Below are 27,577 nucleotides of genomic sequence, written 5' to 3' on the forward strand. Positions count from 1 at the left end.
AACAAGTGTACTTTAATATAAAACAGTTTTCTTATCATTTAGAATTTTATTGTAGGCTTTTCGAGGTAATATGTTGGGGCGTGTTGATCAGATTTTTTTTCTGTATGTTTCCTTTCTTTCTTTTTTTTTGGAGGGGGGGGGGGGTACAATTATATTATTTTATTGTACAAGATTTGTGTTACAATTATATATTTCTATGTTTTAGATCGACCATGGAGACATTTGCTTCCTTAGCGGTGGTAGTTTCTTTATGGGTCTCGGGAGTTCTGGCTGGAAGCGGTAAATAATTATATAAGTCAATGATACATGTATATCCATACATTGCCTCGCCAGCATTTTATCATGAGAATTAATCATTATATTATCGTACCATTGAATTAAATCAATAAATGAAAATTTACGAAGATCCTTTAATTTCATCTTTTTAAATATTCATTTATGTTATGCAAGTTTGAACGTTTCAATTAAACTTATGATAATTATAATATACTCAAAACACATGATGACGTCATTTGTGCTCATGGTACATGAAATGGCTAAATGTATTCAAAGGAAATTGAACGTCGTTTTATAAGGAGAACATATATAAGGGGACAGATATACTAAATGTAAATATTTCCCCCCTCTTCTTATGGAAACTTAATTATAGCTAATTCATATCTCTATAATCCGCCAGAAAGTTTATCGATTGGTCGAAACCTACAGCGACTAAGAATAATCACGGACTGCACGAAATAATTATGATGATGTCAGACTCAAATTCCCATAGGAGACGATTTGGCTGTTTCTTTTAGCTAACATACTGATGTACATTTTTTAAATTTGTTAAAAAGAAAGATGTAAATATAACAATAAAATGCTTTCTTTGACTCTAACATAATCCATCGTAAGACTACCAAATAACAGTGATTAATGCGTTTAACAAGTGCGTGTATAGAAATGTTATTTGAATGCCAGAGCTCAATATGTGTAACATGAAAAATCAAAAGGTGCAAAAACCTTAATATGAACAGATATACATGAATGTCCTGATTTCAGGGAAGATTGCTGAGCATGCCTGTACGACGTTAAGTTGTGGTAGTAATCAGTTTCTCGACATCACGTACGCTTTTTACGGGATCCAGTATTGGTGCGACGCGTCAAACGAGGTAGGGATACTGGACAGCAGGTGCTACGGGAAGCAGTCCTGTCAGATCTGTGCCACCAACAGCTGGTATGGAGACCCGTGTTCAGGAACTTTCAAATATCTTTGGTACAACTATGACTGCAAAAGTAAGTTTTCTACCATTTTTGTGCAAATCGGCAGTGGGGAACAAGGCTATAAATAGCTTGGGGAGTAGTACATGTATTAGAGTTTACAAGAGGAATTTTATGATGTCATAGAGAACAATTTTTTTTAAAAGTAGTTTCTTTGTTAATCTCCTGTAAACAATATGAAGATTGTCAGTTTTTCATTACAATACTAGTATTCAATGAAATCAACTTTTCAAAATTAAAATACTTTGTTTTCATAATTGGTTCTCAAATCTCTAGCTTAAATGTATTCGAATCACATTTTTTTCATTTGGCAGCTAATGTCGTGAACGGCAACTGGGGAGGGTGGGGCAGCTGGGGAAGTTGTACCAAGAGTTGTGCCAGCGGAACAAAGAGTCGGTCTCGCTCCTGTAACAACCCAGCGCCATCTGGTGGTGGATCGTACTGCTCTGGTTCCTCTTCGAGTTCCACTTCCTGTAACACCCATAACTGCCCAAGTAAGTCTTTCAGTTTACTGTTTATTAAAAAATTAACATACTAATTTTTTTTCATCCACTATATTAATGTTGGAAAATAATCAAAATAATGTACATGTATATTTACATGTATGTATCAATAGTATATTGACTTAAGCCTTCTTCATAAAATTGTTCTTAAAAATACGATCGTTTTACATATTATGATAGTTAATGGAGGATACACTTCTTGGTCCGCGTGGGGGACTTGTTCAAAGTCATGTGGAAGCGGAACGAAATCTCGATCCCGATCTTGTACAAACCCATCACCTGCATATGGTGGAAGCGATTGCAGTAGTCTCGGATCGTCAACCGGTTCTACCTCATGTAACACACACAATTGTCCAAGTGAGTTTTTTTACATTATCATAATTATTTATAAGAAGCATATAATTTCTTCATAAAAATAATCTCTGTACCCAATATTATAAAATTATTTGAGAGCAGTATAATCAAAACGTGGCATTCTCGTTTTAGTACACGGTAACTGGGCCGCTTGGGCAGCCTGGGGATCGTGCACGGTCACGTGCGGAGGTGGAACGAAGGCCAGGTCCCGCACGTGCACTAATCCTGCACCTCAGTACTCAGGCAATGATTGTGCTGGCTCTTCAACCTCTTCAACTAGCTGCAACACCCATAACTGTCCAAGTACGTTTTAAAGATATTCAGTTAGTTTATGATCACCCTGTGTCCTTATTGAATTAGTTACATGTATACAATAGTTTACTTCAATACTTACATATGTGTATTTTAAAAAAAATACTACTATTACGAATGATTGAAATGTAAGCTTCTTTTTTACAGTTGATGGCAGTTGGGCGGCCTGGGGTAGCTGGGGAAGTTGTACAGTGACCTGTGGGGGTGGTATTCAGTCCAGGACACGCACATGTAGCAGCCCCGCCCCACAGTACGGGGGTGCTGACTGTCCCGACATGTCGACGTCTTCCCAAACATGTAACACCCATAATTGTCCCAGTGAGTTTAAGATTTCTTAAAATTCTTACTCGCTAGCTGGACAACGGCTCCTGCTTGGGGTTTATTTAACATGATAAATCTGTTTCTATTAAAAGTTTTTACATTGAATATTTTAAATATATAGATATCAAATCCATCTTCTTGATATTTATAATCGGAAGGGACGATGGGGAAATACACCACACGTTTTGAGATTATGTTATCGTTTACTCATGTAAAAAATGCAACTTAATCAACTTTATCAACTTCTCATAAAACAGTTGACGGTGTTTGGGCCACTTGGGGATCCTGGGGCACCTGCACAGTGACGTGCGGTGGAGGCTCACAGACACGGTCCCGCACGTGCACGAATCCGGCCCCACAGTATTTCGGTGCCGCCTGTCCAGGAAGTGACGGATCCTCACAAGATTGCAACACTCATCATTGTCCAAGTATGTTTAAATTTTCTTGAAATCATTTAGTTAGCTGTTCAACTTATCAAATAATAAACTTGTATTCTATTATAACAAGCAGTTGTTAAGTTTAATAAATATATAAATGACATTTTACATGAAGTTGATGGCGTGTGGACAACGTGGGGAAGTTGGGGGACGTGTACAGTAACCTGTGGGGGAGGTACCCAGGATCGATTCCGCACGTGTTCGAATCCGGCTCCTCAATATGGCGGGGCCGACTGTTCCGGGGCCTCAAACAACACCCAAGACTGCAATACTCAAGTTTGCATCAGTACGTTTTTCTATTCGACATAACTAATCAGGGCGCTAGTCATGTTATCCAAGGTGTGTTAAAAATGAAAATGTCTTTTTGTCATGTATGATCATGAATACACGGTTTACTGACATTGTAGTTGACGGAGCTTGGGGGGCTTGGACTTCTTGGGGTGGGTGTTCGACCACGTGTGGGGGAGGAAGACAGTCTAGAAGCAGAATCTGTGATAACCCTAGGCCAGAAAATGGCGGGAAAACGTGTTCAGGGTCGTCTGCAGATTTCCAGGACTGCAACACTGCGGCTTGTCCAACAGCTGCACCTGGACAATATATACAGGTGAATCATGTGATATGTTTTAATTGATAATCAACATAATAGCCACTTATCATAGTTTACAAGAGTTTGCTTTCCTTGTATAAAATAATAGATATTTGTAAAATGAAACAACTCTTTGCCAAGTAAAAAAGATACAACTATCATTTACTAGTATTTAGCTTTAAAGTAAAAAAAACAAATTATGAAATGGTTTATTTTGGGTGTTGAAAACAATCCTTATGATATACAAGATAAAATGAGTAATTGCAATTTATTGATATTGGTAAATCAGATTTATGTTTTATATATATACATGTTCTGTTTTAGTCAGTTTCAATTATATTTTGTTCTTAAACTTTATACTTATTCGATTTTAAAGTATCAAACCGACTGTAAGTAAATGCATGCAAGAAAGTAATGAAATGGATACCGGTAATTAAAATCTGAACTGACTTCTACATATTTCTCTGTTTCCTGGTGTGAACAAAAGAACTTCTAAAACTTAGAACATCCTTTCCAACAAAGATGTAATTAATGATAACACAAAGTGATTAAAATTATTATTAAACACAAAATTAATTGAGATCATTATATTTAAATTGTGATTGAAATTTCATCTCATAATATGTGTTCAGCGATTGTGTCTACATGTATTTTGTATTTCACAAAGTGATATTGTATTGTAATAGTTATGTCCCTCTGGATATTTCACCTGTCAATCGGGCTCGATGTCCTGCATTCAAAACGAGTTCCAATGTGACTGCTCGGCGGACTGTGACGACGGAAGTGACGAAGCTGCTACGTATGCCGGATGTACAAATACTCTTGAATGTTTGGCAAAGGCCGGCGCTGGTAGGTTGCACTGAAGGAAATTCCTTAAAAAACAACACTTAACATAAAAATTTCGACACATCGTATATTTTTAACGTTATTATTATCAACTTTTTTTCACATTAATAATGATAATGAAAAATACATGAAATAAACGCTTACATTCAAATAGGGTGAGTTAACCATACATCGGACACATAGGCCTACCTTATGTCGGACAACTTTGGTTATTAATAAATATACAAATAAATGTGCATTTGCTCATGTGTTGTTTCATATATTCCTGAAATAGAACTAATGAACTTTTCAATATTAAGAATTGACAGTCACATTGTCAAAGAAATAGCAATATAGGCATCGTAAAATGACGTCAAATACGCCATAATTGAAAATTTAGTAGATTTTACAATGAAGCATTAATATTAAATTTTTTGCATTTGATTGTGAATTAGTGAAAATGCACTCTCTGCGTAAAATAATTAAAAAGAAGTTTTGAAACAAAATTTGATTAAAATAAGTTCAAGAAATTTAAACAATTACGGTCAAGGTCATTTTTGCTCCATGTGTTCATTTCACCATGGATAGGACACAAATTAACCATGCATCGGACAATTTTCAGTGCATGATTGCTTCTAATAATAAGGAGATCATGTGCCCATTCCTTGGGATATACTTTAAATGTGAGGTAAAATAAAAATTGAAAAATAACTGATTCAAACATTTCTTCAGACCACTTAAAAGTCGAGTATTATGGACACAGCTTTTTAAGTCTAAAGTTCCTGTAGGAGCTGACACAATAAAGAAGCCCTCATGATAAATATTTCTTTAAACAAAATTCCTATATGTAAATTTGAGGATTTACATTAAAAGAAATCTGAATAGCAATTGAATAAATCTCTCTTTCCGAACCTTTGTATTTTTGCATTAAAACGAGAACATTTTGTCATTTTTAATCTCTAATTTATAGCTGTCCGATGCTTGGTAAATATTGTCTGATCCATGGTGAAATAGTTTAACACTTCATTAATTTGCTTTCACAATTGTTTCTCCAATAATTAAGCATATTTATGTAGTGAAATTAACCCTTACATAGACGAAGGCTTCATGATTAAGGTCAATTTGACTTTACCCGTTTTACCTACAAGCACTCGCTGAAAAATTTAATGCGAAAATATATAATATATAGTCGGATAAATCCATAAGAACACAATACGTTTAAAGTTGAACTGAAAAAAAAAATGTCAGTTTAAAAAGGCCACGAGCAAGGTCAAGGCGTTTGATTCGGAAAGTGTCAAATACCTATAATTCACTCAGCTTTGGTAAGCTGCATGTCCCAAGTTCTTGATTTAATCCGATGGCTTATTTTCTGACTTTTCTACTAAACACGACAAATGCACAAATTGATATTTGCGTAGAAAATTTGAAATGTGTTTTTAAAACACTGCACGATGCAGGACACGCGCCGCAAGTGGGTCAATAATTTCGTTGTATAACGGTTCTACAGGCACGTAGCATCAGGGTGGCGAGGGGGGGGGGGGCCTAGCAACCCACCCCCCCCCCCCCCCCCCCCCACCCCCACGGATTAGGATTTTGAGGATTTTAGGAAACTGTAAATTTTCATTTACATTTGATTGTGAATTAGTGAAAATGCACTCTGCGTAAAATGATTAAAAAGAAGTAAGTTTTGAGACAAAATTTGATTAAAATAAGTTCAAGAAATTATGTGTTCATTTCACCATGGATAGGACACAAATTAACCATGCATCGGATAATTTTCAGTGCATGATTGCTTCTAATAATAAGGAGATCATGTGCCCATTCCTTAGGATATACTTTAAATGTGAGGTAAAATAAAAGTTCAAAAAATAACTGATTCAAACATCTCTTCAGACCACTTAAAAGTCGAGTATTATGGACACAGCTTTTTAAGTCTAAAGTTCCTGTAGGAGCTGACACAATAAAGAAGCCCTCATGATAAATATTTCTTTAAACAAAATTCCTATATGTAAATTTGAGGATTTACATTAAAAGAAATCTGAATAGCAATTGAATAAATCTCTCTTTCCGAACCTTTGTATTTTTGCATTAAAACAGAAAATTTTGTCATTTTTAATCTCTAATGTATAGCTGTCCGATGCTTGGTAAATATTGTCTGATCCATGGTGAAATAGTTTAACACTTCATTAATTTGCTTTCACAATTGTTTCTCCAATAATTAAGCAAGGGGAAAACCTATAACTTTTAAAACAAGTTTTATTTATATTTGCACGATATTTGATGCGAGAACATGAGGAAAATCCAAACGTGTCCAATGCATGGTGAAATCACCCTATAATAATTATGCATTTTAAACCATTCATACTAAGGTTCAATTATCCAGAAAAAGTTATAAAAAAGCGGTATTGATAAATTGTTCTCAATATGATTTTTTTCTCATTATTTCAGGAACCAACGTTATCTCGCTGACTCTAATATGTTTGGCATTCTTCCTCTCTCTGGGGATGTTTTAAGACTTTTGATACAGATATCTCTCATGAGAATCGATGTGTACTATGTATTATTATCTATTATTTGGTATATTTTCCTTTTTTTTAAACTTCACTAATTAATTGCCGTTGAAAATTAGTACAAATAACAAAATGCTAGTTTAGCGTATTGAAAATCATATGTATTATAATGATATGACGAAAGCTACAAGTTTACTAGCTTCAAATTTGAATTTTTTTTCATGCATGTATGTACATTTAATATGGGTCATTTTTTTCTTTTGATTTACAAAAACTTTTAGCATGTTTAGTACGATTAACCTGCTACTTGTACAGTCCTGTTCTATCAATACTACGCATTTTATGTTGTTTTTTTTTTCAGTCACGTTTACGCCTGAATTAAAAAATCTTTTAAAATAAATTGAGTGGTTTTTCTTGAAATGATGATAAAAGTGAGTGAGTTTCTATATACAAGATCCATGTTATGTTTTGTTTTCAACGAAGAAACAGTCAAATATACAAAAATATGCCTGCCTTGTGAACTATTGCTGAAGCTACCGGTATACGTGTATATAAAATTGTTTCTACCGCTTGCGTTTTGGTAACAAAATGATGGATTATCATAAGACTTAGTGTAGATTTAGATCACAAATCTGCAAGTTGATTATTTACCAGAATATCTTTTTAAGATCACATTTATATAATTAAAACTCGTACATATTGAACATCAAGCGTTCCAAACTCGTTGGGACATCACCCTGTAATAGACAACAAGTTAATCATGACTTTTCTTGGCAATGTTTCAATAGTTGCTTGTATATTTATGTAGTGAAATTAACCCTTACATAGACGAAGGCTTCATCATTAAGGTCAATTTGACTTTACCCGTTTTACCTACAAGCACTCGCTGAGCAATTTAATCCAAAAATAATAGATAGTCGAATTAAAATCCATAAGCTGAACTGAAAAAAAAATATGTCAGTTTAAGTAGTCCACGAGCAAGGTCAAGGCGTTTGATTCGTAAAATGTCAAATACATATAATTCACTCAGCTTTGGTAAGCTGCACGTCCTAAGTTCTTATTTTCTGATTTTCTACTAAACACGACAAATGCACAAACTGATATTTGCGTAGAAAATTTGAAATGTGTTTTTAAAACACTGTACGACGCAGGACACGCGCCACAAGTGGGTCAATAATTTTGTTGTATAATGGTTCTATATGCACATAAATATATAATGTCCTTTAATTAAATATCATATTGAATGGATTCGTGTTAATATTCTTTTAAATACCGTAATCTTTGGTACAAAAAATTTATCGCAATATCTAGTTGATTTGTTGAATTATTTAACGATTATTCAGGACACGATCAGGTAATAAAAAGTGAATACTAATATATCATTGCATATTTTTCCCTTTTTAATAGAAAAAGTAACATTTAAAACTACTTTTATTTTATTTTTAGCTCACCTGAGCTGAAAGCTCATGTGAGCTATTCTGATCACATTTTGTCCGTCGTCCGTCTGTCTGTCCGTCTGTCTGTCTGCCTATCTGTCTGTCTGTCCGTCTGTCTGTCTGTAAACTTTTTACATTTTGAACTTCTTCTCTAAAACCGCTTATCCAATTTCAACCAAATTTGGCACAAAGCATGGGAGGGCGAATATAAATTGCAGAAATAAAAGTCCGATCTGTATTCAAAGCGGAGAAAACCTTGAAACTGTAGAAAAAGGGGGGTGTATTTTTAAAAATCTTCTTCTCAAGAACTACTGAGTTCAATTCAACGTAGTTTAGCATAAATTATCCTTATGAGCAGGAAAATATAAATTGCAAAAATTAAGGGCTAATTCTGTTTCAAATCTGAGTTATTACGAAAATAATAATAAAGGAAAGGCGTATTTCAATCAGTTTAATAGCTTCGGGTTCGGCATCCGGTAAAATGGGTAGGCAAGACTTGGCCTGGGCAAAACAAAAGATTGGCAGTTATTAATCTGCGAATCTTATTAAAAATTTCAGGATATTTGATGGATCTGTATATTTGTATTCGCTGTAAATATTGCTGCAAAATAATGCGTATTTGGAATTGCCGATCTGCCCCGGCTTTTATTTTGCCACGGCCCGGGTTAGCATACCCATTTTACCAAGACTCGTATTCCATACTTCTAAAACGAGGTTCTTTGTTTAAAGCAGCCATGACATTATACGAAAAAGGGTCGATCTGACTCTGATGAATTTGCTTGTTCTGCAACAGTTCGCGTATGAAGGGAAATTTTTGAAACATGCAAAATATATTGGTGCCGATTTTGTGAAGTAAATTGAGGCTAAATATTTCAATGCGTTGACAGTTTTCACACATGACGTTGGTGTTAGCTTGTTTTGATTTTCGTTTCGTTTTCATTATTTATGCTTTGTAACCTGGGAACTATCGTCTGTATTTCGTGATTTTTACGTATCAAACCAAACAGAGACTTCGGTAAATCAAACAGTTAACTGTTTACCTGCGCAAATGAAGCAAAATCTGATGTATCAAAAATGTACTGAAATACAACTCATTCTATCGGTAATTCGGCATTATCTTTTGCGTAATGGTAGATTAATGCAGTAGGTTTTGTTAAGATGCTCGGCATTTTCTCGAGTTAATTCAGTTTAAATAGAGTTTGATATCGCTGACGGAAATATGTAGGTATAAAGTCATGTATATATATATATGATTCATTTCGAAAAAATAAATTGTTCTTTATTTGTTATAGTGCATCTCTCTTGTGTTTAATTGTTTACAATTTCTATTTACTAACCATATTTGAGTGTTAAGCTTCGAATGATAAGCAAGATACAGAGATTTGCTCACAATTCTATGTTTGTACACAGATCTTAAAAACTAAAGATTAAAAAAGTAAAAAAAAAATTGTCAATATTTTTAAAGAAAATTTTCAAAGCCTGTTCTTCCAGAAACCAACTTTAACAACTTATTGTATTGTAAACTTAACCTTTTTTCGTCATTATTACTCCTACTGTACATGTGGTACTTGACTGCAGTGGCGTAGCTAGATTTTTTTTAATGTATTCAAAATCAGTAGGAAGTGCAGGGGGCGGAATCTCCCGAATTTCTAATTAAAGGTTTTAGCTTTTGGATTTTCAGGTTTTTTGATGCATGATGAGATATTGTCTCAAAATGTTACTTTTGATCAAGTTTATTTTTGTGACCTTGTTCAAATTTGAATCACCCGCCGACTTTAAATTAAGTATAGACAGACAGGCAGACATAAACTCAAAATTGATTGTGTTTCCAGGTTTTAGTATGAATATATAAACTGAAAAGGAGTTAAAAAGTTGTTCATCTCATTTTAATAATTTTATCGTAAGATATTCTTTTAGCTAATAACATGAAAGTCAATGCGGTATACTGTAACTTCGCCCACATATTGATTCAAATATGCAGATTATTCCATGGAGCCTAAGAGGCAATTCGATGAGTTTATGAGACTTATGCTTTGCATAATGTTGTGTATTCATTTGCTTTTTTGCGTAAAGGGCGCTACGCCACTGGACTGTGTTTGTGTACATTTGTATAAACTGATTTTGAACCTCAAATACCAGTGAACTGGTCTTGAGTGAATAAAAGAATTGAAAATCTTAGGCCATTCTTTTTATCCATTTTAAATGCTGAATAGGAAATACATGTACCAAGTTAAAAATCTTAAGCTAAATGTAATAAACTCATGTGAACAAATTATGACTCAAACCTAGGCGAACTGTGAGCTCTGTACCTTGCTTATAATTCTATGATTGACGCTGAAATTTTGGTTGAACATTAGAAATTCTATATGAATTGGAGTATGATGTTAAATAATTGTACAAACAAAATAAAAGAATGATATTCTGTATATAGCTACTCTCTGGGGCCCCCTCTTTATACAATAAATAATGTGAAATCTACATCAATTTTGATAGTTTTTCAGACACGAGTAAATAAAAACGACATCTTTAAAACAGTTTCCATAGTTCTGACACATTTCTGTTGCGGGGATAAAGTAATTATTGCTATTACTAAGAAAATATCACAGCGGAAAATTATCCTGGTTTGTACGCGAGGTAAATAACAGTCAATTAATTTATAATGGAAAAGACAAATTAAATTTTTGAATGTTTTTAATTTGAGGAATTAATAACATTGAGGTACAATTTTCTTTTTCATATCTATACAAGTAGGATTTTTTAAATAAGAAACAATAACTATTATTCTTTTTTGAAAATACAATAACTAATAAGTAGTTGGTGAAAAAAATGTACCTATATGCTCTCATATATTTTGATCGCTTTACAAAGTAGGGGAGGGGGGGGGGGCAGAACGAAAATATAGGGAATTGGAAGTAAACAACTTAACAGTGTACCCCTACCAAATGTTTAGTTTTATATCTTGCGTGGGATTTTCTTATTCTAGTAAAAAATAGTATTTCATGAAGGTACAATGTCAAAGATTACGTGTATGCAAAAAGAACTGTAAAATTCGAATACTTTACAATATTTATATTTTGTTATTCTACCGAGGGACCATATGGCACAATATCTTTTGAACGCCCATTGTTGCTCAGGTGAGCGATGTGGCCCCATGGACCTCTTGTTACAAATTGTATTGGGTTTGGAACGTAAACCTTCAAATGGTATTTTTTTCTAACAATGTTTATGAAAATACACTTCTTTGATATCTTTATTAAATTGTATTTTGATGATACCGATATAGGACGTAGATTTTAATATTAACTATGAGAAACCAACAAAATTCAAAATAATTAATAACCCAATTCCCTTGTGAAAAGTGGAGATGAAATAATGATCGTTTGCTAGATATACATGTATAACCTAGATTAGTTATTATCATAAATATTACGATTAATTTATGATCTGTAACGTTAAATATGATAGGTTAGACGTATGGGTTTATTTTTTTATCTATTTATTATATTCGTATTTATTTATTTTTTTATGTTATATGTATTATACCCTTATTTATTATTTTTTTTATGTTTATTTGAAATTACTTACATTTGTTTGAGGCAAAACCTACGAAGAGGCCCTCATTATAAACCTCACCTGGGGTGCCAGGGGTCCCCTGGATAGGTAATTAAATAAGAAAATAATGAAACATATACCGGTACATTTATATTTTTACAAAATAAAGTTAATAAAATAAAGTAAATAAATATAATTATATTCATATTAGATATTACATTCATATACATGTAACTTAACAGTGCGAATTCATCATTTTTCTTATGTATAGATTTATTGAAAAAATATATATAGATGTAAACATTTCAAAGTCATAACTTATCTGCAATTTACGAATATGATAGGATTTGACAAATATGATTATAGAAAATATAAAAAGCAAAATATAGTGCGATACCCGTATTTATGTTAACTTTATAGACATATTTGAACAAAAGATATTCCCCTTAAGAGAGAGAGAGAGAGAGAGAGAGAGAGAGAGAGAGAGAGAGAGAGAGAGAGAGAGAGAGAGAGAATCTGTTTCCATAATTGTTTTCGAACATCATAATCAAAAATAATAAACATTTTAGTCCGACCTACATGATATACTTTTGATACTCAGGGATCTGTCTTACGGCAAATTAAGTAAATGTAATAAATGATCAGTTTGTATAATTATGCATTGCATGCTGAACATTGTTTACCGAAAAAAATTTAAATTGATACATGTAACAACTGTAAATTTTTCTTCTTTGGTTTTAAATAGGTCGAGCAGTCAACGGCAACTGGGGAGGGTGGGGCAGCTGGGATTGTTGTACCAAGAGTTGTGCCAGCGGAACAAAGAGTCGGTCTCGCTCCTGTAACAACCCAGCGCCATCTGGTGGTGGATCGTACTGCTCTGGTTCCTCTTCAAGTTCCACTTCCTGTAACACCCATTATTGCCCAAGTATGATTTGGTGATTTGAACTTACGTAATGAATAATTATCAAAACAGTATTTGCTCATTTCATTTTATCAAGTTATACATGTACGTTTTACATTCACAACAATAATAAAGTTTACAATATTTAAAAGTTCACGCAGGCTTCACAGCCTGGTCTTCTTATGGAAGTTGTTCGAAAACGTGTGCCAGTGGGACAAAATCTCGATCCCGATCTTGTATGAACCCTAGTCCAGCATACGGAGGAAACGGTTGTAGTGGATCAACAACTAGCTCTACTTCCTGCAACACTCACAACTGTCCGAGTAGGTGAAATTTGCATAACTTGAATTAGTATTAAAAATCTATTTATTCATATTGTTATAAATTGTTACCGTGTTTACAGAACAGAGGAAATTCGAAATCATATTATGTTATACGTTTACAGCCTATGTGTTTGTTTTTAAAAGGCTATTTGTGTACTTACGGGGTTGTAATATCATTATCTATTTGTATCTTTATCCTCTTGTTTCTGTAGTTCCTCTTTATTGTGTATTTCACTTGTTTTTCTTGCACATGTATGCATTTCTGTTTTGCTGTTCCGAAGTTGACCTCTACTTCCGGGTCAAACTTCCTATTTTAGAGTTCACCCTCATAAATATTCATACCCGGTGAATTTCATTGAATTTGACATCGTAAGTAAACAAAATTGTATTTTTATTTTGATACTTGGTATGTTGAATGAAAAGTAGTGTTTTAAAAGTTTAACTTTAATTGTTTGTGATTTTTATTCATAGAACTATGTTATTTGGGATGTATTCCGTTTACTGTTAACAAAATCTGTCTTTAGTAGACGAATTTTAGAAGTGATAGGGTTTAACGGATATGAACGGGGTATATATAGCGCGAATCCGTGAATTTTCGTTAGTCTGCAATTTTGGGGGTTTTAAAGATGCAAGTAATTTATTCTATTGGAAATTTAATTGGGTTTAAGAGATTAGGTTTTGATCACATATTTCTATAATTTGGAAATCAGATCAATTAATTTAAAGTTAATTAGTGAATTATAATTAATTAAGGTCATATTTTCAGATTAATATCTGAATCAGATCTTATAAACTTCTTTTGTGGGAATTTTTATCAGTGTTTATATTTAAATCATATAGGTAATTTAAGTTAGGCCTAAGTCACATATTCAGAATTTGTCTGAATCAGACTATTTAAACATTAAAGTTGTTGTGAATTTATGAGGGTATTTCAGTGAATAAAAAGGGCAGAAATTTAATTAATGTTGTTTTGAGGAGGCTATCTATTTATTAATTTTCTGTCTTGTAAGAAATAGTTGGTGTATCAATAAATTGTGAAACTTTACAGCAGACTCTTTATTTTATATACTTTTATTTGGGTTTGGTACTTGCCAGTAAAAACACCTGGTGTCAGAAGAACAAATCAAACCAAAGTGTAGTGTTAGTCCGTTACATATTTTTGGTACATACATGTAATTAGGATCCAGTGAAACGGACTCACAGATACAATGTATGAGACAAGAGCACACAAGAGAAGGGTAAACAATTTTGAGACAGGATGACAATTTAGAGTCAAGTGATGTAGACCCTCAAAGGGATGGGTAGTCAGCTGATGAGGTATTGGTAAAACGAAATATAGGAAACAGTCCAAAGATGGTAATGACAGGAACAAGAGATACAGCATGTACATCAGACAATAATGGTCTACCTACTCAACAACCCTCCTTCATTGGGAACTCAAATACATGTAAGGTAGGCTCAAACTCCCACAGAGGGGCAAAAGCAGAGACAGACTTTAGTAGTCAAGACGAGGTAAGATTCGTAGTTCCATCTGTGAGGAACACCCCTACCTCTACTCGTGTAAGATCTCCACTTGTAAGTTCACGACCACCATTCTATCGAGCAGAGTCAGAGAATGACGAGACAGCTGTTGGAAAACACATGGAGAAAGCAGGGATTGTAGGTACTTTCAAAGCTCTCATTGAGGAAGTGACGACCACAATGACAGAGATGAGGTCAATGGTACAAAAACTGAATGGAAAAATTAGTACCAATAAGAAACTACATGATAAATTAGTTACTGTTTCTACCCATCATTCCCGTACTACAAACTCAAGAGTAAAGCGTCAGTTGACCTCTAGTACATGTAGCAAACTTACAAGGGAGGTACGTACAGACTCCTCGTCCACTGAAGATGATGCTAATGGAAGCTGTGTTTCAACAGGAAACACCTCCAGTCTAATAAAAGACGGAAGGTATAGTAAAACCTTTGGGGCCAAGTTACCCCCCTTTACAGGCACGGAGCCATGGAAAGTGTGGCACAACAGGTTCGAGTCAGTTGCTTATCTCAATAAATGGGATGAACATGAAAAACTACAACAACTATTACCAAGGATTCAAGGTAAGGCTGCGGAGTTTGTTTATTGGCAACTGAAACCAGCAGTAACATCTCAATATAAAACTCTGGTCCAGTAGATGAGGGAGAGGTTTGACGTCATTGAAACAACTAAAGCATATGTGACACAATTTTCTCGTCGTAATCAAAACCTCAGAGAATCTGCAGAGGAATATGCAGCGGAACTTAAACAGCTTTATGACAAGGCATATCCAAAGCGAGGAGCAGAGACGAGGCAATAAGATCTGCTGAGGAGATTTTTGATGGAGCTGCATAACAACAATGCCCGGATGCATGTTGAGTTGAACAAGGAGCCAAACACTGTTGAGGAAGCCGTCCACCATGTAGTACATTACTTTGAGGCTGCTCGAAATACCAACATCGGGAATCACCAAGAAGAAGACCGTGACTGCACGACGAGGAGGAAAGAAAAATGAAAAACCTGACCAAACTGAACAGCCAAAGGAGGCAGATATGATTTGTATTAGCAAACAAGACTTGGAAGGAATGCTCAAAGACATGTTGGCTGATATGAAAGGGAAAGAGCATAACTCAAATGACAAAAGCCAGTTCTCAGGTAAGCCTACCGGTACTAACAATGAGAATAATTTGTTTTACCTGCCAGGAGCCTGGCCATATTTCCAGGAACTGTTCGCGGAGGATGAACAGGAGCACGAATGAAAGACACAGAACATTAGGTAATCGTACCGCTTTCAACACCAATGCGAGAGAATTCATTTCCAGACAGTCACAGTTAAACTGCAGCGGGTCGGCTCAGTAGGCCCCAGGTGATGAAGAGGGCCTATCTAAATTAACAAGTGAATCACGTAACAACGAGAACAATAATTTATTTGAAAGTACAGGTAATGACTTAAGTTCAGGTGAGATTGAGGTGATCGACTCAAGGACCCAAGGTCACTCCATGGGACATAATGTAGAGGAAGCCATTATGCAGAAGATGGGTGATGAATGGGCCAGAGTAAAGGGGTCAAGGATTACTTGGGGGGGGGGGGGTGAGGCTTTGATATTACAGATGTAGGTGAGGTGAAGGACTCAATGACCCAAGACCTTTCCATAGGCCATAATGCAGAGGAAGTCATTATGACAGAGATGGGGGATGAAGTGGGTCACGGTGAAGGACTAGTGTCTGATGATAACACCTGTAGGGAAAGAGTGACAGAGCCAGCGAACCTCATTCAAGCTAACAGATATTTAATTTGTAGACAGCAACCAAAAGCTGATGGTATTGAACGGCACACTTGAGGATATCATGATATTCTTCACAAAAGATACAGGGGCAGTGAAGTCTGTGATTTCGAAGAGGATTTACGACAACACTGCAAAGACATTAGAAAAGTCCTCAATGTTAACGACTGTAAATGGAGATCCACTTGTAGAATTTGGAAAGACTCTTTTCAAGATCAAACTTAGCAATGTTGAATTGAGTTTTGAGTTTATTGTTGCAGATATCCAAGATGACGGATTGATTGGAATAGATTTTTTGATGTACAATGATATAGGGGAGGCAGAGATCAACCTGAAAGCAACCTCTTTAGAATTAGGGCATGAAAGGATACCAATCATCAGAGTCAGATCACCCTTATTGGTGCTAAAGGTTCTTTTTGGCAGACAACTACAGTATTCCTCCGCTGAGTGAGAAAGTGGTTGATACATATGTACAACGTATCGGAGAGGGAGATAATTCATCTCAATGTTTAATAGAACCAATAGAAATTAATAGAAATTTTTTGGAGAAAAATTCAGTAATGCTCGCGAACTGTTTGATTGACACAAAAAAGAGGTAACAAATAAGGTAAGGTATTAAATCCATTCTCTAGTGTTGTTCAACTTTATCAGGATACTTGTATTGGCTTTGCTGAGGAAATAGAAGGGGAGGTAATCCTGATACCAGAACAGGGAGATGATGCTAATGAGTCAACCCTTCGCCAGGTCAATACTATGTAGACCCCTTGTATAATTCCAGAACATTTACAAGACATATTTAACCAGGCCTCTGAAGGCAAGAGCTCAGAAGAAATAAAACTGATAAGGAAAGTGTTATGCAAATTTTCAGATATTTTTTCCAGATCTGACTCTGATTTAGGAATAACTGACCTTGTCAAGCATTCTATAGATACCGGAAACACTAAACCAATTAAGCAACCTCCAAGGAGATTACCATTAGCCTATGCAGAGGAAGAAAGAAAAATTATATCTCAAATGGAGGAAAATGGTATAATCAGAAAATCTAGATCTCCCTGGGCAAGTCCTCTCTGTTTGGTGTTGAGGAAAAACGGAAAGATTAGACCTTGCGTTGAGTACAGGAAATTAAATGCAGTCACAAATCCAGATGCTTTCCCACTGACAAGAGTACAAGATTGCTTAGATGCTGTTGCCGGAGCCAAGTATTTTTCCACAGTTGACCTTACTTCTGGCTACCATCAAGTACCTATGACTTTCATGTGCACCCGCAACATTCCAAAGACTGATGAAATTGGTACTTCAGGGTCTTCAATGGAAAATCTGCCTTATCTACTTAGATGATGTAGTAGTATTCGGATCATCTGTAGAAGAGCACATGGAAAGAGTATCACAAGTCTTTGAATGTATCAGGCAAGCAAAATTAAAACTTAAGCCAGAAAAATGCCAGTTGTTACAAAAGGAAGTTACTTTTCTTGGTCATGTAATAAATGAATTGGGAATTTCACCTAATCCTGAAAATGTTGAAAAACTGGTACAGATGAAAGTTCCTAGGAATGTACGGGAAGTAAGGGGATTCTTGGGGTTGGATAATTACTACAGGAAATTTATTGCAGGTTATTCTCAAATAGCAAAATCCCTAGTTGACTTGACCCGCAAAAACGCCAAATTTGATTGGACGGAAGAGTGTGAGCAGTCCTTTAATCAATTAAAACGTGCATTGACTGGAGCTGATATAATGGCTTACCCAAAAGACCACGGGAGATTCATATTGGATACTGACGCCAGTGATTATGCCATCGGGGCAGTACTCAGCCAAGAACAAGATGGACAGGAAAAGGTTGTAGCTTATGGAAGCCACACTTTAGGAAAATCAGAGCGGAATTATTGTGTTACAGATAAAGAGTTGTTGGCTGTGAGATATTTCATTGAGTACTATAAACAATATTTACTAGGAAGAGAGTTTATTGTTAGGACCGACCACCAGGCTTTGGTTTGGCTATTTAGTCTCAAAGAACCGAAGAGGCGTATTGCACGTTGGATAGAGATATTATCCCAGTACAATTTTAGTATCCAGTACCGGCCAGGTAAAAAGCATGGGAATGCTGATTCCCTGTCTCGAATGTGTATAAATCCTAAGCAATGTACTTGTGAAAATTATGAGATTTACAATCTGGAGACACTCCCTTTAAAGTGTGGACCATGCAGTAAATGCAGGAAAAAGACTAAGGAGATGATGAGCCAGTTGTTAAAGGACCAGCCTGAACAAGAAATCACAGAATGTAAGAAGTCAACTCCTGGAGTATCAACTGACATTATTAGAATGATCACAACTAGATCAAGGGGAAATAACCCTGCTCCACTGTCAGGTAAAATCAATGTGACTGAGCTGTAGCAAAATGATACTGATATAAAAAAAATTTACCAGTGGGTAACACAGAATCAGAGGATTCAGAAGTAAGCAAATTAAGTCCTACTATCCGTCATTACTGGCAGAAGGATAGGAGTCTGTCAGAAACTACAACCAACTTATCTCGGTCCGTGTGTAATTACGCGGAAATTTAACGATTTGATATTCAACATTCACTTGGGTCCGAACGAGTCTCGCGTTGTTCATCATAACAAGCTGAAGAAGTATGAAGGAGAAGACAAACCAGAATGGTGTACAGTCTCCTAAAAACAGAAGTTTTATTAAGATAGATGTCAGGGCAGATTTGAGGGTTTTATATGGTTGGGGGGGGGGGGGGGTGGCTCTTTAGAATTTATTAAGTTTCTTATTATTTGTGTGTATACTTTACAAACAGATGGCAGATCTAGAGAAAGAAATCCTTAGACGAGGAAGGGCCTACCAATGTCTTCTGTGTGACCAGTACCAGGGAGAGAAGAGACATGTGATTCCGCACATCTACAAGTACCACATCCCCCTTGACAGTGTGCCCTTTTATTGTAGCCTCTGCCATTTTATAGCAACAGAGAAGAAGAAACTAGTAGATCATGTTACACACTATGCGAAGCATGCTGAGGCAGCAAAAGGTCTGGCAGATAATGGGAGGAGCTACTTACATGAAAATAAAGACCCCATACTATTGGTGGAGGGAAACCACTTTGCAAAGATGGGAAGGAAGGAGTCACATGATCTGTGGGCCAGCCGGTTAAGACGGACAACTGTCGTCCCTGACTTAGCATCCCCACCAAGAAATACCGCTCCATCATACCCTGTGGTCGATGTCGAGCCAGCTAAGGATGTCCTGAATACACCAGAGCCACTGTTAGCTACTGAGTCTATAGGAGCAGCTGCCATTCCTATAATAGATGACTTCCTCAGCTGTGAACCAAATCTTGATTTTCTTGACAAGATTTTAGGGTATGATTCCTCCCAGAAGTCTGCAGGGCACTTGCGCATCCAAGGAGGAATAGGTGCTGGAAAGGGGAAAGGGAAAGAGACAAGAGAGGAAAGAGAAAAATGTAGAGAAAGGAGGTGAGGCAAACATTATTGAAGAAAAGGAAGGTGGGAAAAGAGACCAGAAGAAGAGAAAGAGGCGAGATTCCAGCAGTAGCAGCAGCTCTGACAGTGGCACAAGTGACAGCGAGAGTGAGGAGGAGGAAGACCGAGTGAAAGAAAAGAAAGGTTCACAACAGTCACAGTAAAAGGAAATCCTGATATCGAAGGTAGATACCATGAACAATCACCTATTTATGATACATGATGTATTGCACCACATGATGGGGGAAATGAAACGCCAGACAGCAATACTACAAGAAATGAAGGATACTAGACAACTGGACAGAGAAGAACCTGTCAACAAGAGAAGGTCAAGATCACCAAGACCAAGGGAACCAGTACCAAACAGGCCAAGGACACCACCCAGGAGATGGACACCTCCTAGACGGAGAAGTTGGAGAAAGTGAAAGACTATATATTCGAATGAATTATTTACTTATAGTTGTATTTAAATTTTGATTTTTGTGTATATGAATTTTCTTAAGTTTCCGTGAGGACACTGCAAACTTATAATTAAGAGGGGGATAAATGTAGAGTTTTGGTTCTTATCTTTAAATAGGTCAAAATATGTGTTTTGACACTTCCCCTTCCCCTGTATCTTTTGCCATGTGAATTTATGTGAATAATGTTTATAAAATGATTATAATTAGATTACATATATGTGATCTGGAAGAGTTGAATCCTATATTTAGGGTTGGTAGAAAATCACTTGTTATTTATGCATTATTCATATTGTTATAAATTGTAACCGTATTTACAGAACAGAGGAAATTCGAAATCATATTATGTTATACGTTTACAGCCTATGTGTTTGTTTTTAAAAGGCTATTTGTGTACTTACGGGGTTGTAATATCATTATCTATTTGTATCTTTATCCTCTTGTTTCTGTAGTTCCTCTTTATTGAGTATTTCACTTGTTTTTCTTGCACATGTATGCATTTCTGTTTTGCTGTTCCGAAGTTGACCTCTACTTCCGGGTCAAACTTCCTTTTTTAGAGTTCACCCTTATAAATATTCATACCCGGTGAATTTCATTGAAATTGACATCGAAGTAAACAAAATTATATTTTTATATTGATACTTGATATGTTGAATGAAAAGTAGTGTTTTAAAAATTTAACTTTAATTGTTTGTGATTTTTATTCATAGAACTATGTTATTTGGGATGTATTCCGTTTACTGTTAACAAAATCTGTCTTTAGTAGACGATTTTTAGAAGTGATAGGGTTTAACGGATATGAACGGGGTATATATAGCGCGAATCCGTAAATTTTCGCTAGTCTGCAATTTTAGGGGTTTTAAAGATGTAAGTAATTTATTCTATTGGAAATTTAATTGGGTTTAAGAGATTAGGTTTTGATCACATATTTCCATAATTTGGAAATCGGATCAATTAATTTAAAGTTAATTAGTGAATTATAATTAATTAAGGTCATATTTTCAGATTAATATCTGAATCAGATCTTATAAACTTCTTGGGAATTTTTATCAGTGTTTATATTTAAATCATATAGGTAATTTAAGTTAGGCCTAAGTCACATTCAGAATTTGTCTGAATCAGACTATTTAAACATTAAAGTTGTTGTGAATTTATGAGGGTATTTCAGTGAATAAAAAGGGCAGGAATTTAATTAATGTTTGTTTTGAGTGTATCAATAAATTGTGAGACTTTACAGCAGACTCTTTATTTTATTTACTTATATTTGGGTTTGGTACTTGCCAGTAAAAGTACCTGGTGTCAGAAGAACAAATCAAACCAAAGTGTAGCGTTAGCAAGTTACAATTACACTATGAAATTGGGTGCTTTGAACAAATTCATGTTTTTTGACTCTTGAATATTTTTTTCGCAAGTATGTCATACTTTTTACTTGGCTACCAAGCATTTGTAATGATGTAGAAAATAATCCCAAATCGCCGAACATTATACAGGTTCTTGAGTGAATGCAGTTATTAAAGTATATCAGAGTTGTAATCTATATGTATAATTATCTTATTTCTTATTCGTTTTTCAGGTGGCCAATTTAGTCATTCAAGAGCACCAAGGACGTAGATAAGCTGATTAGATTATTGATGGATATTTTTTTTAGATGTTAGTTTGAAAGAAAAAATTATTAAATTTAAATTAATAAATTACAAAATTATTTTTAAACTGCATTTAATCATGTATAAAACTGAGTGGATGACAGTGCCAGGTGATTTGTGGGCCAAACGACCAATGACAGACGAAATGATTCTGTATGCGACAGGTGACGTCAAGGCCATTATTCCGGAAGTTTCTAAAAACCAGAAAAGGTATCTATTGAAAACTTGTTAAGATAGTAAATAAATAATCATAAAAAAGGGCACATTTCTTAATCCTTGCATACATTTTACACGCCATATTTTAGAAAGTTTTGGAAATCGTCAACTAAAATAAATATTATTAGTCCACAGGCACCTGAATTTTTATCAATCAGTCGCTTAATAAGTCATATATTGAAAAATTATATCCCTACTATATATAAATACACAAGGTGTGTAACGCCATTTTGACCCCCTTGTCGATCCCGGCGTCAATTTGCCACATAAATCAGATATGCCTACCGGTTTGCGTGTAACATTGAGTTCAAATGTGATATTTCTCACTATACATTTCGTCCTAAAGGTTAAATATAACGCATTGATAATGCTATCAACTAAAATTCATGCAGACTTTGAGTTTCGTCCCGAGGCTCGATAGCCATCAGCTGACGTCACGAAATTTCAACTCCGCACTGAATGCTCTAATACATAAACTTTTTTTAAAACATATGTTAAGTAAAATGACGATAACAAACAACATAGTTTTTTGGTTTCTTTAGTGTCTCTGATCTTAGTTTGTCAATGAAATAAATTTATAATTATTGTTTTAAAAAGTTTATGTATTAAAGCATTCAGTGCGGAGTTGAAATTTCGTGACGTTCAGTGAACATAAGGTACTTTAATCACACCGTAATTATCTATTACCGTGGACACGTGTGTGTATTGGATATTGTGTTGGCTTTACTACAAATCATGGCTAGTACGTCTCTCGCGCCAAAACGTTGGTGCCTTACAAAGATTGAGACTGTCAACACGTTCGAAAATTGGAGACAGAACTTGTTATATACACTGTCCCTTGATAAAAACTTCGCACCATTCCTCATTACCGGAACATGGTGGGAGAAAAAGACCAAAAATACTCCATTCCGTGGATTCGCCGACGACGACGAATCGATACCCGAAGGCAGCCGCCTCACTCGCATGCAGAAAGTTAAATGCTTGAGCTTATGTTGGGCCAGACTGCAAACTACTGCCCTGTTATTTCTAGGAACACAATCGTTAAAAATTCTACGTCAGTTGATCAAATTTGGCAGACAATTCGACTCCATTATGGTTTTCAAACCACTGGCACCCACTTCATCGATTTTGACTCCATACGATACGACCCGAGCGAGCGCCCTGAGGACCTCTTCCAGCGTTTAACAGCTTTTGTTGAGGACAATCTATTGCGTAAGGATATTGGTATAACTCACCATGGCCAAACACCTGAGGACGATGAGGAACTGAGCCCGTCAATGGAAAATTTCGTGGTATTAACGTGGTTACGATTGCTCCACCCTGAGCTTCCAAAACTCGTCAAACAGAGATACGGTACAGAACTTCGAGCAAGGACGCTGGCATCTATCAAGCCAGAGATTTCACAGGCACTTGATTCATTGTTGGAGGAGCTCAGGACATCTGAAGATGCTAAGGCCATGAGAACTGCTGTAAATAAGTCTAAGCCTACCAATAAACAACACACTACAGCCTATCGTTCTAGATCCTGTCCCCTTTGTAAAACAGCCGGTCGGCCTGATAATCATTTTCTCAGCAAGTGTACCTTCCTACCATTACAGGACCGCCAATTCATGGCCAAAGCACGCTGTAGTGTCCGGAAATATCCGTCCCCGGTTTTAATTTTAGTTTTTATTGTTTGTTTCCGCCCAGTCTTTGTTTACACAACGTGGTTTACACTGTTTGCGTGTTTTGTCCCCTCATGGAGTAAGTTCTGTTGCCATGTCTTCTTTTTGTGTATTAAATGATCGAATACTCTTTAAATATTATGTACGCTGTGTGTAGTTTGTAAACATTCTGTATAATTTGCATATTTCTGCATTTCTATCATCTGTCTTTGTAACTGGGTCGTCGTAAATATGGCGGACAATTTAGGTCATTTTTATATATTAACACAGTAATGGTTTAGAGTAATTTTTCATTGTTTTTATCCTAAAAGTCTGTTAACAACAAGTCCTAATTACAGCTTTAATAAGTCTAGTCAACATTGTCATTTGTCAATATTTTTGTTGTGAAATTGTGTATTGATTGTGTCTAAATGTGTGTTGTCTTATTTGTAGTTTTTTACCCTCTTCCGAGAGGTTTGTGCCCAAATAAAACATTAAACAGTACAGTAAAAAATCCATTACCCGGACACAGACTCGTCGACAGTATGGTGGATGCTCCGGCATTAAGACAATCTAGGACCATCACTTCAGTAGGGATGGAAGAATTCGATGAGAAAGTTAACAGACACGTTTCTAAATTGGGAAACATTAAGAGAGACATTGATTCCATTTTTATGGACATTGCTGAAAATCCTGTCATGAACCTCGAACGGGCCAAGATGTACAAAACCTCGCTCACCAAATTTATGAAACAATATGAAAGAGCTTCGGGAGAATATGCGGCTTACTTACAGGGTCAGCGGCATGAAGCTGCTAAGAGAGAGGAAACCTCGAGGGCACTTATTGCAAATGTACTGCAAGAAAAAGTTTCAACTTTATTGAAACAGTTGAACTCCATACTTCCAGTTCCTAGGGCGAAATCACAGATGTCCGGACACAGCCACATCTCCGCATCGTCACATCTCACATCTGTGATACTCCAACACACAGCGAAAGTTGAAGAAGCCCGCGCAAAGCTTAAATACGCTAAGGAAGAAGCAGAGTTGATGAGAAAAGAAGCAGAGATAAAGGCAGCCCAGTGCTTACTTTCGGTCAAGAAAGAATTTGATGCGGCAAAATCAAGTCTAAGTGCTATTAAGATGGTTCTTGATTATGACTCTCTTGGAGAAAGCTACATACCACCATGTGAAGAGAACACAGGTGAAGATGACCTGGGTGAGAAGGAAGACAATGCGTGCGCAATTGAGCAGCCCAATCCTCAGGATCATGATGAAACTACTGGTCAATATACAGAAAATCCAAGAGAACTTCTGAACACTAGAACAGTTCAACATCACAATCACTTTGAATCTACAGACAGACCAAGTGAACCGGTTAACCTTAACACCAGTGTATGCCCTGACCATATTGAATATATTCCGCGTTCATCGATGGAATTGCCGCAGCCACGCACTAAGCATATTGAACATACTCTACCTACGCCAACAGAGAAAACGCAAACACTGTTGAACCCAAACGCTCCAGAGTTTGTTGCTGTTAATCAAGATAGAAACGTTTTAAGTGAAACCAATGAACTGGCTAAGTTGTTAGCAAAAAAGCAGCTTATACCCACAAGACTTTCTACCTTTGATGATGTTCCAGGACACTACTTTGTCTGGAAGTCTACATTTGAAAATGTGACTGATGAACTTGGTGCTTCCACAATGGAAAAACTTGACCTCTTGATTCAGAATCTTGGAGTGAAATCGAAGCAGCAGGCCCTCAACATTCGTTCAGCAAACCCTCGTGATCCCTCTAGAGCATTGGGTCTGATATGGGAGCGGCTTGATTCGAGATATGGAAGCCCAGAGAGTATTGAATCTTCCCTGAAGAACAGAGTTGCAGCTTTTCCTACCTTAAAGAATACAGACAGGGGTGAACTGTTTGAACTGGCAGATATTATCATGGAGATAGAATCCATTATGCAAGACGAGAAGTACACGAAACTCTTCGCATATTATGATTCGTCAGTAGGCATAAACCCGATTGTCAAAAAGTTACCTGTAAACATTCAGGAAAAGTGGACGAATGAAGCAAACAAGTATAAACAGAAACACAGTGTAGTTTATCCACCATTTTCTGTCTTTGCTACGTTTGTGAACAATATTGCAAAGATCCGCAATGATCCCAGTTTCATTTATGACACTACCAATAGTGCACAGCAGGGTGATGGACTTAAGCGCATCAGAGGGACAGGTTTTACCAAAACACAGATATCATCTAGGAAAACAGATGTGACCACAGAGAGCTGTCCAGTCCATGGCACCAACCACACACTCAATGCGTGTCGGCAATTTCGCACAAGGCCGCTACAAGAAAGGAAGGATTTCATCAGAGAAAATGGCCTCTGTTTCAAGTGCTGCGGACCAAGGAAACATATACAAGCGAACTGTAAAGTGACTGTGAAATGTGACATTTGTAACTCTACAAAGCACCCATCAGCACTTCACCAGGACTCAAGGATGTCTCCACCTGTGAAAGCTCACGAGGGGGAGAACTCTACTCAAGCAGTGAATGTGATGAGCAAATGTACTAAAATTTGCAACACTCGTGGAAACACATCAAAATCATGTGCCAAAATAATACTAGTGAGAGTGTACCCTCAATGAAGAAAAAACTTGTCTAGAGAACTCTATTGCATGATAGACGAACAGAGTAACCGATCTCTGGCAGTCTCACAGTTCTTCAACGCCTTCGGAGAATGTGGAAGTGAGATGGAATATGTCTTGTCCTCTTGCGCTGGTAGATTCAACACATCTGGACGCAGAGCTTCTGGGTATGTGGTGGAATCGATCGATGGTTCTTGTGCTTTGCAGCTACCTGATTTGATCGAGTGCAATGATATTCCTAATAACAGAGAAGAAATACCGTCACCTGAAGTGGCACAATGTTTTACACACTTGAAGGATATCGCACACTTCATACCACAAGTGGATGAACGCATCAACATAGAGTTACTGATTGGTCGTGACCTCATTATGGCACATCATGTGTTGGATCACAGAATTGGGAAAAACGACTTACCTTATGGACAACAATTGCCACTTGGGTGGGTTATCATTGGAAACGTCTGCCTCGGAACAGTTCATAGTCCGGATGTTGTCAACGTCAACAAGACCGCCATCTTAAGTAATGGACGTCCCACCACGATGATTCCGTGCGATAGTGAGATCAAGATTGACTTTGACTCAGTTTTCAGAAGGACTGAGCAGGATGAGAAGCCAGGATTATCAATTGAAGATAAAGACTTCCTAAAGATTGTAAGTTCTGGAATACAGAAAACAGATCAAGGACAATGGATGGCTCCACTCCCTTTCCGATCTACACGGAGAACGTTACCAAACAACAGGGAAGCAGCTGAACGACGTGCCAGATCCTTTGACGCAAGTCTGCAGCATAATGAACAAAAACAACAGCATGTCACAGACTTTATGCAGAAGTTATTTGATAATGACCATGCAGAAAAGGCCCCAGCGTTGGAT

At 36.3% G+C, this 27,577-nt stretch overlaps 2 protein-coding genes across 2 annotated transcripts; both read left to right on the forward strand.

The window, feature by feature from the left end:
- Positions 1-207: 207 nt before the first annotated feature.
- On the forward strand, positions 208-7,466 carry LOC105320378 (coadhesin). The gene is made up of 11 exons (XM_011418298.4): positions 208-279; positions 1,039-1,272; positions 1,572-1,751; positions 1,941-2,117; positions 2,247-2,417; positions 2,574-2,744; positions 3,005-3,175; positions 3,300-3,470; positions 3,592-3,788; positions 4,457-4,619; positions 7,044-7,466. Exons 1-11 carry the CDS (start codon positions 213-215, stop codon positions 7,106-7,108), a joined length of 1,767 nt encoding a protein of 588 aa, XP_011416600.3. The 5' UTR covers positions 208-212; the 3' UTR covers positions 7,109-7,466.
- A 16,576-nt stretch (positions 7,467-24,042) lies between these two features.
- LOC117688575 (uncharacterized) lies at positions 24,043-26,704 on the forward strand. Its single transcript, XM_034466696.2, has 2 exons — positions 24,043-24,156; positions 24,510-26,704. Exon 2 carries the CDS (start codon positions 24,602-24,604, stop codon positions 26,702-26,704), a length of 2,103 nt encoding a protein of 700 aa, XP_034322587.2. The 5' UTR covers positions 24,043-24,156; positions 24,510-24,601.
- Positions 26,705-27,577: the final 873 nt, after the last annotated feature.

The sequence above is a fragment of the Magallana gigas genome, chromosome 2, assembly GCF_963853765.1.
Source record: "Magallana gigas chromosome 2, xbMagGiga1.1, whole genome shotgun sequence".
NCBI lineage: Eukaryota > Metazoa > Mollusca > Bivalvia > Ostreida > Ostreidae > Magallana > Magallana gigas.

What these genes read in the sequence shown, in the direction of transcription:
- LOC117688575 (XM_034466696.2), top strand. Translation starts at nt 24,602, where the DNA reads ATGGTGGATGCTCCGGCATTAAGACAATCTAGGACCATCACTTCAGTA.
- LOC105320378 (XM_011418298.4), top strand. Translation starts at nt 213, where the DNA reads ATGGAGACATTTGCTTCCTTAGCGGTGGTAGTTTCTTTATGGGTCTCG. An exon ending in CAACACTCATCATTGTCCAA is followed by an intron (nt 3,176 to 3,299) that starts GTATGTTTAAAT and finishes TTTTACATGAAG; the next exon opens with TTGATGGCGTGTGGACAACG. An exon ending in CACCTGGACAATATATACAG is followed by an intron (nt 3,789 to 4,456) that starts GTGAATCATGTG and finishes GTATTGTAATAG; the next exon opens with TTATGTCCCTCTGGATATTT.